General features: G+C 43.8%; 1 protein-coding gene across 7 annotated transcripts in view; it reads left to right on the top strand.

The window, feature by feature from the left end:
• ptprub (protein tyrosine phosphatase receptor type Ub) overlaps nucleotides 1–16,509 on the top strand; it is a 160,571-nt gene that overhangs the window by 73,554 nt on the left and 70,508 nt on the right. For all 7 annotated transcript variants that reach the window (XM_047597752.1, XM_047597755.1, XM_047597756.1 and 4 more), the window contains exon 3: nucleotides 14,073–14,344. In XM_047597752.1, the coding sequence (XP_047453708.1) occupies nucleotides 14,073–14,344 (272 nt within the window). The remainder of the gene's footprint in view (nucleotides 1–14,072; nucleotides 14,345–16,509) is intronic.

Below are 16,509 nucleotides of genomic sequence, written 5' to 3' on the forward strand. Positions count from 1 at the left end.
GGAACTGCAGCCTCCTGCCTCTGGCTCCAGCCTGCCTGTCATTATGATGACTCTGCGGCCTATCAGTGTCTGCCTCTGATTTATCTATCTGGCACTAGACTGTAGCCCCTTCTTGGGCTGAGCCTGGCACCTGTCCATCCGTCAGCCTCTAACGTCCTCCTGTGACGCAGTGGACACAGTCTCCTCTTTCTTCCCGCCACATGGCAATGCTATTGTTCACACCGTTCATTCACCGAGTGCAGCTAAATAAACGCTACACGATGACAGCGGGCGCAGCGACGAGCTCAAATAATACGAATCTGCAGAGTCAGAGAGGCGTTTTGTCACGACATCCACAAGTGGAAACAAAAAAATAAATAAAGAAAGACAGAAGCGCCGGCAGAATTTATTGGAACTTAAGTGTTTTTGGGAGGTATAGTGTGGGTGGACGTGTTTGCTGATGGCACTGGAGAAGGCCCCCTTTAAACAAGCTAAGTAATTGCTAAAGAGCTTCCCGAAGGCCATAAGCTGCGTCAGTTGACATCGCTGTGACACAAATGTCAAGATTAGGTGTATGTATCCGTGAGCAAACGTTGTTTACGTGTGCGGAGGGCGGCAGAGGGAAAATGAGTCGACAGTATATGAGGTTGTTTTGCTTCGATGGCTTGTTATGCTGATTTATCACTGCTGACTCAAATATCTTGGGATACGGAGCGCCTGGAGCCATTCAATTAAATCACTACAATGTTGACTTTATGTGGAGCTTTAGAAACAACCAAAGGAAATACCGATACATTTTAAGTACATGTAATTTGACAGTTGCGTTTAAAAAAAATATATGCTTATGTCTGTGTTTACAATTAAAAAAATAAAAATAGCTCCGGAGGAGTGTTTGGTGAAGACTGTTTATCACGTCGGCCTCCGCCAGCTGTCACTCATTCCCTCTCGTGAGCAGCTCATTAGCTTTGCGTCGAGACGGAGGACCAAACCACCGCGCACATTATTATGCGGCTGTGCCCTTCGTCCCCTGGAAGCCTGTGATTTTACCGCGGGGGCATGTCGCCACGCTGACATGTTAATGGGATCAATCACCGAAAACAAGGTGCTAATGAAAATCTAATCAAAAAATTAGCCTCTCCCTGGATTGTCTTTTCCTTCTCCAGATATCGCAGACACAAAGCTGCGATAATCGGAGAAAAGAAAGCCTCTCTCCTCCGTGTCCGCTGGGGGGAAATTTCGATCTCGGGTCTCATTAGTCGCTGATTTGCAGTGCCATCCTGAAAATAATCATTTATTTATTTATTCACCCGCTCCTTTTCCCTACCTGTTAATCCTTTTATAGTACTGAGGGTTAGAAATTATGCCTGATTATATCAGAGAAAATAAATACTTTGAAGGGGTTGCCTTTCTGCTGCGGCCGTGTTAAATTTAGCTTCCCCAGTTAGAAGGGGCATACGGGGAATGAATTAATGGCGCCGCATTAATTCATTCTATTTTATCTCTTTGGGTGTTGAGAGGCGGGACAAAGAGTAGGTAGGTCGAGGCTAAGGCCAAGATAATGTTTTAAACATTCGTACAGAGAAGGTCAGAGGGATCCCTGCACACGTACACTAATTCAGAAAATTCACTTCGGCATGTAGCTGCACTGTCATGATGGAGGAGTTTTTCTCTTTGTCGTCCTGGCACTGTTGCTCGGGGAAACACCTAGCTGGGATAAAGCCCTCGAGGCCTGGTTGCTACAGCGCAACTAAGTGGCCAGGCGTTACAAAGGAATGTGTGAATGCCCCGTAGGCGTTGAAATGTGGGACAGCGAGCCAGAGCCATATGCGCATTGTCTCTGGCTCTAGTGGTGGATAGTTGCACCTCACTGACATTTAAACATATGCTCAGCAGTTAATTTACATGCTCATAATTAGATAAATGTTAATCTATTTATGTTTTCCACACGCACTGCAGCGTTTGCATTTCCTTTTTTTTCTTTTTTTTTTGGTGCTAAATTTAATCTGCGAAGGCAGATAGCAGAAGAGCTGCAGACGATGCAAATTTAATTTAACAGTGCGTCTGTGATGGCATGTGACCTTTAAGAAAATCTGGTTTTTAGAAAAGTCAAGTAACTGCTGCGCTCATTAACTGTTATCTTTACACCGGATTCAATGTTAAGTTCAAAGAGGCTATCGGTATATCTGAGCAATTCGGCTCATACATATAATATTTCACTTCACCCTAATGGAGAAAATACCTACTCTGCTGATCATTGCCGATGGCGATATGAAAAGGGGCCGCCCATATCAATATTGTATTTGCAGTTCTAAGGCTCCTTAATTGCGCTGCAGGGAGAGATCACGTCTTTCAGGGCTGTGTGAGAGTGATGAGCGGCTGATGAACTGCAGCTGGGTGTTGGGAAGGTGAGGTTTATGGATTTCTGCAACACCCCGGAGCGGCCGCCGCCTCCGCCACTGAGAAGGCCACGAGAAATTCCCCAGCTCCGCTGTCCACATGTTCACGCTGTTTCTCAGCTACTTGGCCTCCAGCATGGTCCGGAGGGAGGTGGTGCCAGATAGGGTCTGGCGCCATCACAGCTGTTGTCAGATCCTGCCTCCTCTCAAATGCAAACCGAGATTCATCCGTTTCTCATGCAAAGAGAGGATACGGAGAGGAAATGTATTTGGAGGAGATCCTGGAATACAGCGGTCTTCAACGTTTTTCAGGCCAAGGATCCCCGAACTAATGGAGAGATTAAGTAGGAACCCCCTAGCTACCCACTATATGTGTGCTATATTAAACTCGGCCTAGTGCTGTTTATAAATATACATCATTATCATTTTGCATTCAATATGAAGCTATTCAAATAATACACAGGTTAATTTTTTATTTTTTTTTATTTTAAACATGTGCATCAGTAGAGTGGCCAACTGCCAGAAACCTAAACATACCCGACATAAACATAGCAGCGCGTGTCTGGGATATCACATGGGGGCTGAATAGGATCTCGGCCGAACCGGACAGAGTCAACGTGTAATATGCGGCTTTGCGATTGGCTTTAGCAGCGACAGGGGCGGGGCCTACCGTGTACAGGAAGCTTAGATTGACAGGTCTCAGGTAGTGTGGTGCTCTGTGTGAAACAGTGCGGTATACATTGAGGCAGCTCCTGTATGGCTGAATGTGTGAAGTGTTGACTGAAAGATAACGTCTTATATCCCTTAACTAAAATATGTTGGACTCATGTTAATGAAATTTAAATTTGTCAGGAAAAATAAAAAGAAATACATATATATATATAAAAAATGTCTAATCAACCAAAGATTTTGCGACCCCCTTGTAGTACCTCCCGCGGACCATAGGAGTCATGTACTCCCCGTTTAAGAACCATGCTCTAATCAATATGCTACCACTACTTTTTCCAATATAATTACAACTTCTCGTTTAATTATAACATATTTTATTCATGACACCAGTCTCAATCTGCTATATGTTGTGTCCTGCTGCTCCGTATGAGGCCGTGTGACATTCTATAGACCAGCAGTGTGGGCTCGCTCTTTGACCAGGCCGCTGATGGTGATGCGTGGCTCATTGGCGAGATACATTTTCACCGACTGAATGAAGACGAAATTAATCGTGGGCCGCTTGGTTATCTAGTTTGTCCGTCTGCGATGGAGGTTACAGCCTGACCGCACGGTTGATTACACCCCCGACCAACCTTCAGAGCCCCCGGAGTGACGTTACCCTCGTTGTCATGTGCGCTCGCACACTATCATTTAGCACGCTGGGTTACGAAAAGCTGCTGCGTGCAGGCCGACCCTGCGGGCAGAGAGCTCCTGTGAACCCAGCGAGGAGGTGACGGTCAAGTATGACCTCCTGTAGCTGTTAAACTTTTTGAAGCTGTGATCAGTTTGTAAAGTCTATATTTTATTCTGGCTGTGAGCGAGCTCATCTTAACCGAGGCCGATATTATGAGGCAGACATCACCAGAAAGATGACTATGGTTGGGTCAGTGAATACATGCAAAATCTCAAAACTCATCACCATGGTAGCAAAGAAAATGAATCAGAAGGTGCTTATAACATGGGTTTAACTACATGAAAGGAGCTATATTAATCCAAACCATATAAACCTAATCTAGCAGTCCAACGTAGGAATTTACTGAAAATAAAGTCTTAAAAATATATAAAAATATGTAATAATAAATCAAAAACGGGCAAAATGAAAGCTAGATCTACTCTTCCGTATCTTAGCTCTGTAACTACACATCGCAGTGATGCAGACCACAACAGCTGTGTTTGGTCTGAAAGGCATTTCCTGATCCATGTCTCTTAGCAGCCAGACGAGCACAGATACCGTCTGCCTACCTCTGCCTCCTACACTCCATCCACTCAGACGCCTTCTCCCTTATCTGCATTGTAGTGATTTCAGTAAAAGTAACTGCAGTTAAACATTTGTCAGCTCTTACACCAACATGAGCTGTGCAAAGACGCACAGCGGACTAGCCGTGTTCCTATTAGTGCGTAAATCCTCGCAGCTATACGCTTCGACGTGGAGCTCCGCAAAGATCTGTTTAAACCAACACGAGTCAGAAACACACAGCCTCAGTGGATTGTAGAGCTTTAAAGCATCTCAAATCAAAAATCATACCTTAGATTGTTTTGGGAGTCCTTGGTAATTGACTATTTCTTCTATTTATATACATACACACATACATATATACTGCACATTCTTGCTGTGCTTGTACGCCTACGCTGCAGGACCTGTCTTACAGATCACTCCTCACTCACTGTGCAAAGTTTGGGTTCCAGTTAATGCTCAGTTTTAACAGGATCGCATGAATTCTTTACAGTCCAGAAAGCATTAACGGGCACATTTGCAATTATTCTATTCATTTGCATTTCTGGTAGTTAAAGCTGAACTAATCTTTTTTAATGGGCTCCTAATTTCAGTCACACGGGTCGAGATTCAAGCAAATATGTGAAGGATTTTCCTTTGTATTGTTGTTCAGAGCTGCCGACGGCGCCGCTGCTGGGTGCCTTCACGCGAACGAGTCGCTCCGTGCCAGCACGGGAAACTTTTTTTTTTTTTTTTTGCTAATCCTGAGTGATTTCCGTGTTGATTTGGCATGGAACAAGTAGTTCCACTATTATTTCTGGATTGCTTTGTCCTTATTAGAGGTTGCATATGATTTGGCTTAAAGCACGGATGACCGGCCGTGCCGTTGTGAGAGTATGCAGGGCCGCTGTGAGTGATTTTTCTGATTAGCACACTTTCAAGCATTTAGGAGGAACTAATCAGGGTGCCCACTTGTGTGTGGTATGCCTCTGTTGTTGCCTTCAAGTGCTCCTTGGTAGTTTCTGTGGTCAAAAGTCCAAAAATATCCGAAATACCGTTCCACTGAATACTGTCTTACTCGTTTAAAGGTGTACTTCTTGTCTGGAGCACTCGTAAGGTGAAAAGGAAGCCTGGATTTGAACCCTATCCTCTACACCTGCAGCAGGCAATTATTTTTTCCCAAGGGACCATATTAGTTTAATTTCGTTGTAAAAAGCAGTAAATTGCATTGTTCTGACAAGCTGTGAGACTGCCTTACAGGAAATGACATTTATTTAATCAAATTCCCCAAATCAATGTTCACGCCCACTGGGCACCAGTGAAGTTTTTGTATTTCTCTGCGTGTTTCGTCTCGTAATGTCGATTCAAATTGCAATACTTAAACACGGCCACTCACTCTCCACAACACATGGCTTTACCTGCGATTTCCAAGAAAAAAACATGTCAAGTAGCCCGTGTTCTATTGAAAACCCTGCATTCGGCATCGACCGTTGTTTTTCTGGTACGAGCTGGCATTTTCGAGGGCTAGCGTCTCGCCGCGAGGTCACAGAGGGTTGCGAGAACAAGAACAAAGTTCGGCCCAGGTCATTCACACACGAGAAACTCAAGCACCGAACAAGCACCGTGGGATCCGCTTTAACCACTCCCACTCCAGTTTCTGACCAGTCACAAGAGAGCTGTTAGACACCACATGAAAACAAAAAAGTTCTTCCCGGAACATGTGTTGAGAAATGCAATGCTTCTTATAATGCAACACTGTCTGTCAGTGGTGATGCACACAACTAAAATGTCAAAATCGTCAATTTACTGCTCACTGATGAGTCCTTTTTGTCCCTTTTTTTTGTTTTATGAATGCTGCATTAGGCGACGATGCACCTGTTGCTTCTTCCTCTTTTGTGCATTCAGGCATCTCAAATTCACAGTCAAGCTGTGAGCTCTTTTTGGATTGGTAATGCATTAACACAAACAGAAAAGTGTGCATCGTCCTTCCCTCCACCCTTTTTTTTTTTTTTTTCCCTTATGTCCACTCCGTTGCCTCTCTCATGGGCAAAATCTGGCAGCTGATCCTGGACTGCCTGGAGGACAAACGCAAAAGGTCAACCCGAGCCGACTCTTTTCTTAGAAGGAAGACAACAACACTTGCTGACGTGGCCTTATCTTTCCCAAACGCTGGAAGGCACCGGCTACTTTGACAACAGCCCTTGTATTTCATTTATTTCCCCGCTCGAACATCAGTCCTCAGTCTGCAGCCCGCTTCCCCGCGTCCTCCATTTCTCTGCGCAACCAGGCTGTCCCCCGAGGGGTGGGTAATAGTCTGCTGGGCCTCTACTTGAGGTGATAAAGACCTGCAGAGAAAACCAGTCTCGGCTCTCGCTTCGGAGGAGTCGACAAGATAAAGTTAAGAGCGGCGGGGGAAAAAAAGTTAACAGTGTTGAGGAAAAAGGGCCGGTGGCGCCATGCGGTCCAATTCAATGCTTTACTTTCATGCCACGTTTTGGCCCGTTTTTGCATTTTAAATTAGGGATTTGGAGAAAGGACGGGATATAAAATGATAATAAGACATCGTTGGTGTCCTCCAAATAGTATAGAGTGAAAAATGATAAGCTGGCGAGGCGAGTACGGCTCCATTATTAACATTCAGAAATGAATGACAAAGGGGATGTCATTTCAAGTCGATCTCCTGCGACAGGTAGAGGGGCCGGTTTATTTTGGAGAGCAGAAAATGTCAATACAGCGCGCTGCTTTGAATATCATGTGGGAGAGAGAGGTCGCCTGATGGATGGCGGCGCTGATAATGAAAAATGATATGAATGGGAGCGAATGAGTGAGACGGTTCCCATGCAACGGTGATGTTTTAACTTGTCTGACACCGTAGTGTCTGTGTGCGAGCAAGCGCAGGATCTGCTATAGTAAATGTCACTTATTAATTCAAAACCTATATGCTAGTCGTATCAGATTTATGCGAGGTGTTTTCCCTGCGCTATCAATTCGATTCAGTAAATGTTTGCTGCTTTTGTCAATCTTGAAGACAGACTGCGTGAAAGAGCTTGGACGGCGGTTACGTGTATTAGTTTGGCTCTTGGTGCCGTCACTGTCTCGGTGTCTCGGAGCCAGAAGTGATAACGTTTGGATGAGGAGTGTAGGGCAGCTGTGATTGAGAACCCGAAGATTAAGGACATGCACAAGGAAGAAAATTATCAATCACAAGAGAGCCGCTCCCTGGAACATGTTCCACTTTTTTGTGTGTTTCTTTCTTACTGGCGTGTAATTTACAAAGTGAACATCATGCTCCGTTGAAGAGACTCATTAGGGAACATACTGATCGCTGATCACTTCCATCAGCCACAACATTAAAACCACTGACAGGAGAAGTAAATGACGCTGACCATCTTGTGACAATTCAGTGTTACCTAGACGTGTACCACCCGCCTAGACTGGAGCACTGCAGCAGCCATCCCCAGCAGGATGCAGCCTCACACAGAAAAACAGGAACAACTCAGAAAAAACATGAAGAACAGCACAAGGTATTGACCTGGCCTCCAAATTCACCAGATCCCAAACTGATCAAGTATCTGTGGGATGATCCACAGAGGCCCCGCCCCTCAGCCCACAGGACCCAAAGGCCCCCACTAACAACATTAACAGTAGTATTTTCTTTTGCTATCTTTTTGCCACCAGTGGAGTCGCCCCCTGCTGGACATAAAAAAAGGCTTAACCGACTTTCACGTTAGCTTCACCAGCGGTGGCTAGCTTTGATCTGTAACAGCGACCAAGGCAATAGCAACTAAAGGAGCACGTCATGAACTATTAGTTTGTGGATTTAAAACTCTGTTCACAACTCACAACTCAATTTGTGGTATTTCCTATATTGGGATCCTAGATGAGGTTTATGGTGATGTTATCTACTTGTTACTGAATTAAGGAAACACTCCAGTGACGTCAGTTAATTCCCCATCCTGAAACCTTTCTCCTGGTTATAATATTTTCCTTATTATATTGCTAATAAATAATAATAATAATAATTCTGTCTCATTCGATTCTTGTTCCGACCTTAAAGCAAACACTGGCTGAATTAAATAACTAGGTCCAGCCAATAAAATGTCCCAGCAACAGTTCAATCAATCATTTCAGGCAGAAAAATTGATGATTGCAAGCCAGAAATGTGAAATTGCTTTTGCGCGTCTCCGTCTAAAATCAAGCCCCCCGGCTTTCTTAAATTACCGCTGTAACAATTTGAAGTGATAAATCTGCCATTGTTGTCACTGTAAACTGTACGTGCGCTGTGAGGATGAGGGAGGCCTGAAAGATTACTCCCAAGGGTGCTGGCACTTAGAAAAACAGTCACTTATCTGTTTTCCTGCAAGTAATTTAAAAAACAAAAAAACAAATATAATTTATTTCACGCTGCAGAAAAAAACTCAAACATTTTATGGAAGCAATTTGGCATCGAAGACGCACAAATCCACGTCTTCCGTCAAAATGAAGAGTTTCAGCTGGAGATTTTACTGCCGCATGTTCGGAGGAAACCACTGTGCTGCTTTTCTGTCGGAGTATAAGGTCAGCCTCAGCCTCCTAGTAGGAACACTGTCATTGTGTATCATTGCTGTAAGTCGATTAAGTCTGTGTGATGTCTTATTATTGCTTTGTCCCCGTATGAGATCTTCCATTAGGAAGGGAACTTGTTCGTCCACTCAACGGGTTTCCTTTTATCGAAGCTCCATCTACGCTGTTTTCATACTTCCAGGCTTGCCTTGAATTATCAATAATGTCACACAGGCAAAAAAAAAAAAATAAAAATCCCGACGACGACGACTCAAAGGACAAACTCACTTGTCACTGACTTTCTACAGCGGTGGGTAATGAAAGCATTAACATCGGGTGCTGGTTACACTGAATCCGTGTCTGAATGCACTGTACTCTTCTGAAAGCTCTCGCCGCTTATTGTGAACAATTTTACTGCATAATGAGACAATTTTGAATTGGTGAGCTGGTCTTTCGCTCGAGTGAAAGAGACATGAGGGAGATGACAACACTAATGTATCTGTCAGGTCAGTGGCCCATCAGCGCTCCAATCTTTCGCCGGTTTCCCACTTTATTTATTTATTTATTTATTTGCGTACATGTTTGTTCTGAAGGGTACTGCGGACGGAGGCAAATAAACAGACAGTTGGGGGACATCGGGCCCCGAGAGATTGAGCCTGGAATCCCACATGACCTCCTCGGGAAGAGAGTGCAGGGTGAGGGCGTGTGGTGAAAAAATGAGCATCAAGGGCGCGGGCTCGGGCTAACAGTAATAGCCCAGCGAGCAGCATCAAGGACGCTTCTTAAACCCCAACACAGACATTGATCCCATTATATTGGGACCTTTGGTCTCTCGAGTTTCTCGTGTGTTTGAGATTACTTGGACTCTGGCCTCGGATGTCAGAGGAACAAAGCTTTCCTGAGCTGAGGCGCGCAGACATAAAGGACGTGAAAGAGGGAACAAACTTCAGACCGCTGCTTTCATGCGTTTTCCTGTTTTGTACTGACAGTTCTTCCGCCTTTCTTTTATTCCTCCCGACACAGCCCGGGCTCAGCCGCCCGCTCGTCGTCCTCCTCTCCATTCTGCCTACCGTGGTGTCTTGCCACCGATAATGTCACCTGCAGCCCGTGACCAGGTTGTTGTCCAGCGGCGCTTCGTGTGACTTACGATGTGCTGGATCAGTCCTAATCTTGTTATGGATGTTCTTTTACCCTTGGGAGGGACATCAATGGATGGACGGAACTTTATCAGATTTTACTGTGCTTTGGAGTATAATTCATGAAAGGTGTTGTCTTGTGTGTGTGTGTGTGTGGGGGCGGAGGACGCACATGGTGGCATGGCACACTGCAGTTTGACTTGGGTGGTTGTGATTGTTTTGGAGGATTTACATTTTGACAAAATCTTAAATTAAGACTGAAACATGAAAACAGTAACAAACAGCGTCAACAACTGTGTATATATATGTATATATATAATTCATTTGATGTGTTTATGCTAAATTTTTTGCCCCATATGTCACCTACGCTTTGGTAATGGCCCCAACATTGACACAAAGGCAATTCATTTTTTTCATTTTTTTTTATGCCCCGCCCTGAACCTGCTCTTTTGCTTCTCCTTCCGCTCTCAGCTTCAACATATGGGGTGGGTGCCTTTTTATTTTATCAGCCTTTTATTCTCAGTGAGCCTAGTAGCAAGACCAGCTTAGAGATTTTACCTTTGTGCTGAGGATTTTTTTTTTTTTTTTTTTTTTTTTTTTTTTTGCGATTGCCAAACAATCAGTTTGCAAATAACAAGGTCATCGGTTTCATCTCTAAATATTTTGCATTATGAAAAGCTTCCCTTATTTTGCAGTTTGTGTTCAAGTTGCCACACTCTATTAAAAAGTAGACATTGCTGTAGTTAAATTCTTAACCCCTTTCGCCCAGTAGCACGAATTCGTCAATGTACGCGCAAATAATGCTGAAGATATTTGAATATTTGCTATTTGTACCTACTTTGTACCGCTACAACAGCCGATACGAACATGTACGCTCCTTTCTTACAACAGTACTGTTTCCAGGTGAACCTGTTATATAAAAGCGTCACTGAATACATTGCAGACTTGAATGTCACTTAATCGACAGCTGAAATGACTTGCGGTAGGAGAATGGAAAGCGTGTCCAGCCTCTCCCGCTAGACAAACTCATGAAGGCTTTCAGTGCTGATGACATACTGAAGGTTTACAATCATGGAGAATAAAAGCTGAAAACTCATAGTTGAGGAGTACTTTTCAGATAAAATCAAGGATTTCTTCGAGTGGTCGAACGGTGTTATTGTGCGCGCGGCGCGGTTGTGTGTTCCCAACGGCGACTTGGTTGCCCGTAACTAGTTCTTAATCTCCTCGGCTTCTGTTGATGTTATACCATGTGCCCATCTCAAGGTAAAGATAAACTGGCTGGCCTCACGGCCACCCCTTTCAAGACCATCTGCTTTTTGCTCTTTTATCAGATGTTTGTTCCAACTCACAATTTATTGAGAGGAGATTGGATGTTTTTGTTGTTGTTGGTTTTTTTTATGTTCTTGTCCTTGACAAACTGCATTCATGTTATATCTGTACTATCTCGGCATGAGTGTGTAGAGAATAAAGTAGATGAAGTATAAGTACATTTTCTTTCCCTGTATTTCCTGACATTTTCAAGCCTTTGATAAAATCCAGCGTTGGACACTGGGAACTTGCCAGATTACATACAGTATATTGTGCATAATATCCATACTGAGCGGGCTGCCAAAGATTATCTCACAGGATTCATGCACAGAATGTGTCCAGGACCTCCATTTAATTTCTTTAATCTATGAACGTTAATTTTACTACATTGGAGGCACTCGCGTTTAATACCTTATTACACAATTTCACATTTCTTCAATTGTGTATCTCAAAGCATTTTAAAAAGTAGAAGGGGACCGGTTTGTGAGCACTCGCATGGCCAACAGAAAGGTGATAATAAGGTCTCTATTCAAGAGGCTCGCGTCCAGGATATAACCGGTACAGAAGATAGTGCGCCTGCGGCACTTAGGCCCTTTTGCTGTTATTTTATGAGTCTCCTGTGGGCCTGGAGGGTGCAGGAGAGAATTCTAACAGAGATCTAATTAAGCAAAGCGAAATGAGAGCGCAGAGATGCCAAGCCCAGGACGAGACACAAATCAGGGGCTGTTGACAGTGCGGTTACAGAGCGTTGGGGCTCGGCGCAAAGGCCACGGTCTAGCTTCCAGGTAATGACCACTCATACTTCTCGGCGCCTCTCAGTTCAACTTTCTTTATGGTGTCGGGGTTAAGGGTTGCGAATCTCAGTCTCATTATGTAAAACATCAGCCTGTAAATTTAGCCTTTTCGTCTTTATTTGTTCTAAAGGAGATAATTAGTGTTTTCTCAGCATCTGCTCCGTGCAGACGAAAGAAGCAGATGACTCCGTCAGGTGTCTGGCACTCAGGCAGCGAAGAGTAAGACAAAAGAGGTCTGCAATCATAACTCTCGACGCTTATGTTGTTACGCGCGGTTTCTCTGAAGGTGTGAGTAGACTGAGGAATGCAGAGTGTGGTCCTTTGTCGGGGGAGCCTTCCCAATTTAGAGGTGAAGACTGCGTGGGATGTGGAGAATTGTGTCTCTGTCTGGTCATTCACTGTTCACATGCTATTACATCTGAGTGGAGAATAAATGTCTTCGGGACACCTGGCGCCAAAGATGCAACTGTCTGGTTTCCTGGGCTTATTTTCTGACTGAGAACAGAAAGACCTTGGAATACAAAGACAACAGGCTTGATTATGTGAGTACACAGGAAGGTCTCCCAACATTGTTGTGCTAATCACGTTAGCAGACACAGACTTGAGGCAGGACAGATGCCAGGCAAAGGGCAATGGGGTTGTATTATCCTGATTAGAGGAGGCTTTTTTTTTGTTTTGTTTTATTTTGGAGGTGGCGGTGGGGGGCGGTCTGCCTCGGCGTCACCTTGCAGGAGGGAACCTTCCGTCGGTCCTTTCTCTCACCCAGTCTCTCTGTTTTTTCTTCCATCCCTCATTTGCTCACCGTGTCTGTCTCCAGCATTCACAAGCGTCTTAGCCAGGAGCGATTCTGTCCCTTCATTCAACGGTGCACATTTATTTATCTTTTTATCAACCGCCCACAAACATGGCAGGAACACGATTGGCGTATAATACTGTCACGTTTCTCCTTACAGATTCACACTGGTAGAAGTTGTTAAAAACAGGTTTGTTTATTTGTTGCATGTTTGATTTGGTTAGGGTTAGGTTTACGGTTAGGGTTAGAGTCCCTCTCGCATCAAACTGAAAGAACAATGAAGTATGAACATGTGCTCTTTTTTTCATTAGTGCTAGTAATTCTGGCTGCTGCAGTTGTAGATGTGTTATTTTTGAATAGCTTAGTTAAATGTGTCAGTGTGTACAAGCGTGAGTTTGTCTAGAACTTCTCTCAATTTTGGTTTTGAATGGGCCTTTTCAGCTGCACCAAAATGCCTCTGGCTTGATCTACAACCATTCAGAACAATGAAATATGTGAGGTTGCCATTTTGGTTGCTCGCAAACATACTTCACCAATGCTCCTCTCTGCAGTCATTATATCAAATCTGATTTTCAATGGCTGTTTGTCCCGGCACGTACAGAGGTGGTTTGAAAACCCCTTTGAAGCGGAGGGGGGACTTGGCACATTCTGCCACTGCAAAATGAAACAGGAGATCTCTGATTTGTCTGTTTCCCAGAATACCAGTTTACTCTAATGGCTCTTCTTTTTCCTAAAAAAACAACAACTTAGTAATCGAATTGTAAAATACAATGAAAAACACTCTCCTACAAGTTATTGCTGCCTCGGGAAACACAGACATAACAGATAGCACAGGAGTGTCTCTTTGGATGCCTTCATTTTCCAATTTGAAATGATTCAACACCGCAGACCTTTTAGTGTCTTGTTAACTTTTCTTGAAGTGTATGCTTTATAGCCACAGCTTGTAATTCTCACTCGTGGAAGGCAAGCTCATGTGCAGGGACCGCAGATATGTAAATAAACAAAATACTATAACGTATTTAGTCTTAAACTAAACTAAAATACACCTCGATTTGCTTTTGAATACATTATTCCGACTTCTGAAACTTTTCTCGTTTGGGATTCAGAATGAGAGCTTCTCTCTGAACTCTCACCCGAGTGTTGTAGCGTTGCATAAAGTTTGAACACTATGAATAACTCATGCATTTCTCCTGCTCGTTTCAGGGTCGTATATGTTGGTGAACTCCTCCCAGCATGCTGTGGGTCATCGCGCCCAGTTGCTGCTGCAGTCGCTGAGTGAAAATGACACTCACTGCGTCCAGTTCAGCTACTTCCTGTACAGCCGCGACGGCCACAGTCCCGGGGCCCTGCGAGCATACGTGCGAGTTAACGGCGGTCCGCTCGGCAGTCCGGCGTGGAACACGTCTGGATCTCACGGCAAACAGTGGCACCAGGTCGAGCTGGCTGTCAGCACCTTCTGGCCTAATGAATACCAGGTATTCTCATTTTTAAATTCCTCACCTACACATGCAGTGGTGTAACCAGTGTATTCTTTTAACTCTCATTTAGACTGGCCACATTTTTGCTTTGAATGTGTGATGTGCTGATGAATCCTGATGACTTTTGACATCAAGGAATCTCAACAATTATGAGAGTATGTAGTTTCATAATGAAGATATGCGGTAGCACTGATAAACATCTTGCAGAGCTGAAAAGTGCAACATAGAAAGACTCTACTGATCACCGCTCATTTTAGCCTCGAGGTGATTCTGGTCTTAATTACTTTCATTTACAATTTAATTAGCACGGAATCCCTTATGAATGTAGCTAATGTTAGCTCTCCAATCACCTAACAAAATCTCACGTGGGAATTCCTGGTAGATTCCCCTCGCTGAGGTGCGTGTGCTGCGTTTTCAGCCAACTCCTGCAATTTGCATGTCACGTCACTGTGCACTTAGAGTAGACGGGACACTGACTGGCATGTAGCGTTTGTGCCTGATGTGCTGCGGTCCGCAGATGGCACAGTCAGGTGAGCATGAGGGTTATCCATCTATTAATCCAATTTCTTCTTTCTGCAAACTCTGCGGAGCTGTCAAAAAGCAATTAGGTTGAGTAGTGTGCATTTTATCAAGAACTGTCAATCCCCCCCAACTTAATTAAATTCTATTCTGCCCTGCAAGATGTGACCTTCACTATGTAAATAATAGTCCACAGCATTGCACTAACCTGAGGCTGGTTGCTGGATGGCACTTTTCTACCGGCATCATACGATATGAAAATAAGGTACACAATTATAGTTTAGCATTAACAGAGAAGCATAAAGTCATAAAGCATCAGTGACTCGTCAACATCTTGGTACTTTGACCAAATGGAAATGGGAATTGTGTTGACACTACAACTTAGTTAGCGTTACTATCATGGTAACGTAGCATACGTCTACTGTGACAGTCTCACGGGATTTATATTTAAAAGCAAGTGAAACATTTTTATGCTGCCTTCAAATGTGTTGTGTTTACCCTGTTCACAATCTCGTCCGTAGAAATCTGTAGTATGAGATTGATGTTAGTATATATTGTAATCTAAGTAGTTTTTCCATACTTTTAGTGTATGACTGAGGAAAGTGTCTTTCCTAGATTTCCTATAGTTAGCTACACGGTCGCAACTGTTGCCTAGCAGCGTTGTTCACACTACTTCTGGCTGATGTTACCACAAAATATTTTGTGCACACGACTCAATCACAAGCTCACTAGTTCCATTTGAAGGTTGTATAACTTACTTACATACTTGCGTAGTTGTAAATGCAGCTAGCACCAAGAAACATTTAGCTTAAGGACGGGAATCTGTTCACGCACAAAATATCCTACCAGCACCAAACAATCTGTACAGAAGTGTAAAACAGGTTGTTGTTTTGTGGAGGGATATGCGCTGCATGCTAAGCTAAGCTAAGTGGCTGCTGGTAGTCTTGAAACTTAGAGAACTGAGTTGTAACCACACACACCATACATTTCAGCAAAAAAGTGAGTAACAAATGTTAAAATTTCACTTAAATCATCATTCTTCTGTCAGGTTTTAACTAAGAACTATTCACAGTATTGTTATAGACCAAATGAACTTGAGCGCTACTATGGGGAATCCCCTTAGCCTGTGGGGCTAGCATCTGTATTTTTGGGCGTCATCTTAGCTTGGTGGCTACAGAAACATAACTAGGACATGGAGCTCTGCAGATCAGCTTCTCTGCCAGTCAAAGCTCATAAACCGGCCAGCAAGCTTCGTCTGCCAGTAGCTGCTCATCAGCTCAGCTTTACTACAAATAATGAGGTCCCCACTGTTGGATTCACTTCCCTGTGAATCATTACTTTTACACTGCCCTTAAATATAATTTCCGCTTATGCTGAATGTTTAACAATGAGAGAGTTGAAGATGGTTGAGTGTCTCGCCGAAGAGGGCTTCTCTGCCGTTGAGCTGCAATCTCTCTCTTATAAAACAGATTCTATTTCTCACTATTTCTCCCTGTCACATCGTCGGGACACTTAAGTCCCGAATTCAGTAATAACACATTTTATCCTGCCTTCTCCTGTGAAGTGCTACTGAATTTGCCCGTTTACCGGTTTGTTCTCCATGTCCTCTCCTCCTCTCTCTCAGCGGATTTGTGTACTTTCTT

Source organism: Mugil cephalus, chromosome 11 (assembly GCF_022458985.1).
Source record: "Mugil cephalus isolate CIBA_MC_2020 chromosome 11, CIBA_Mcephalus_1.1, whole genome shotgun sequence".
In the NCBI taxonomy this organism is placed as follows: domain Eukaryota; kingdom Metazoa; phylum Chordata; class Actinopteri; order Mugiliformes; family Mugilidae; genus Mugil; species Mugil cephalus.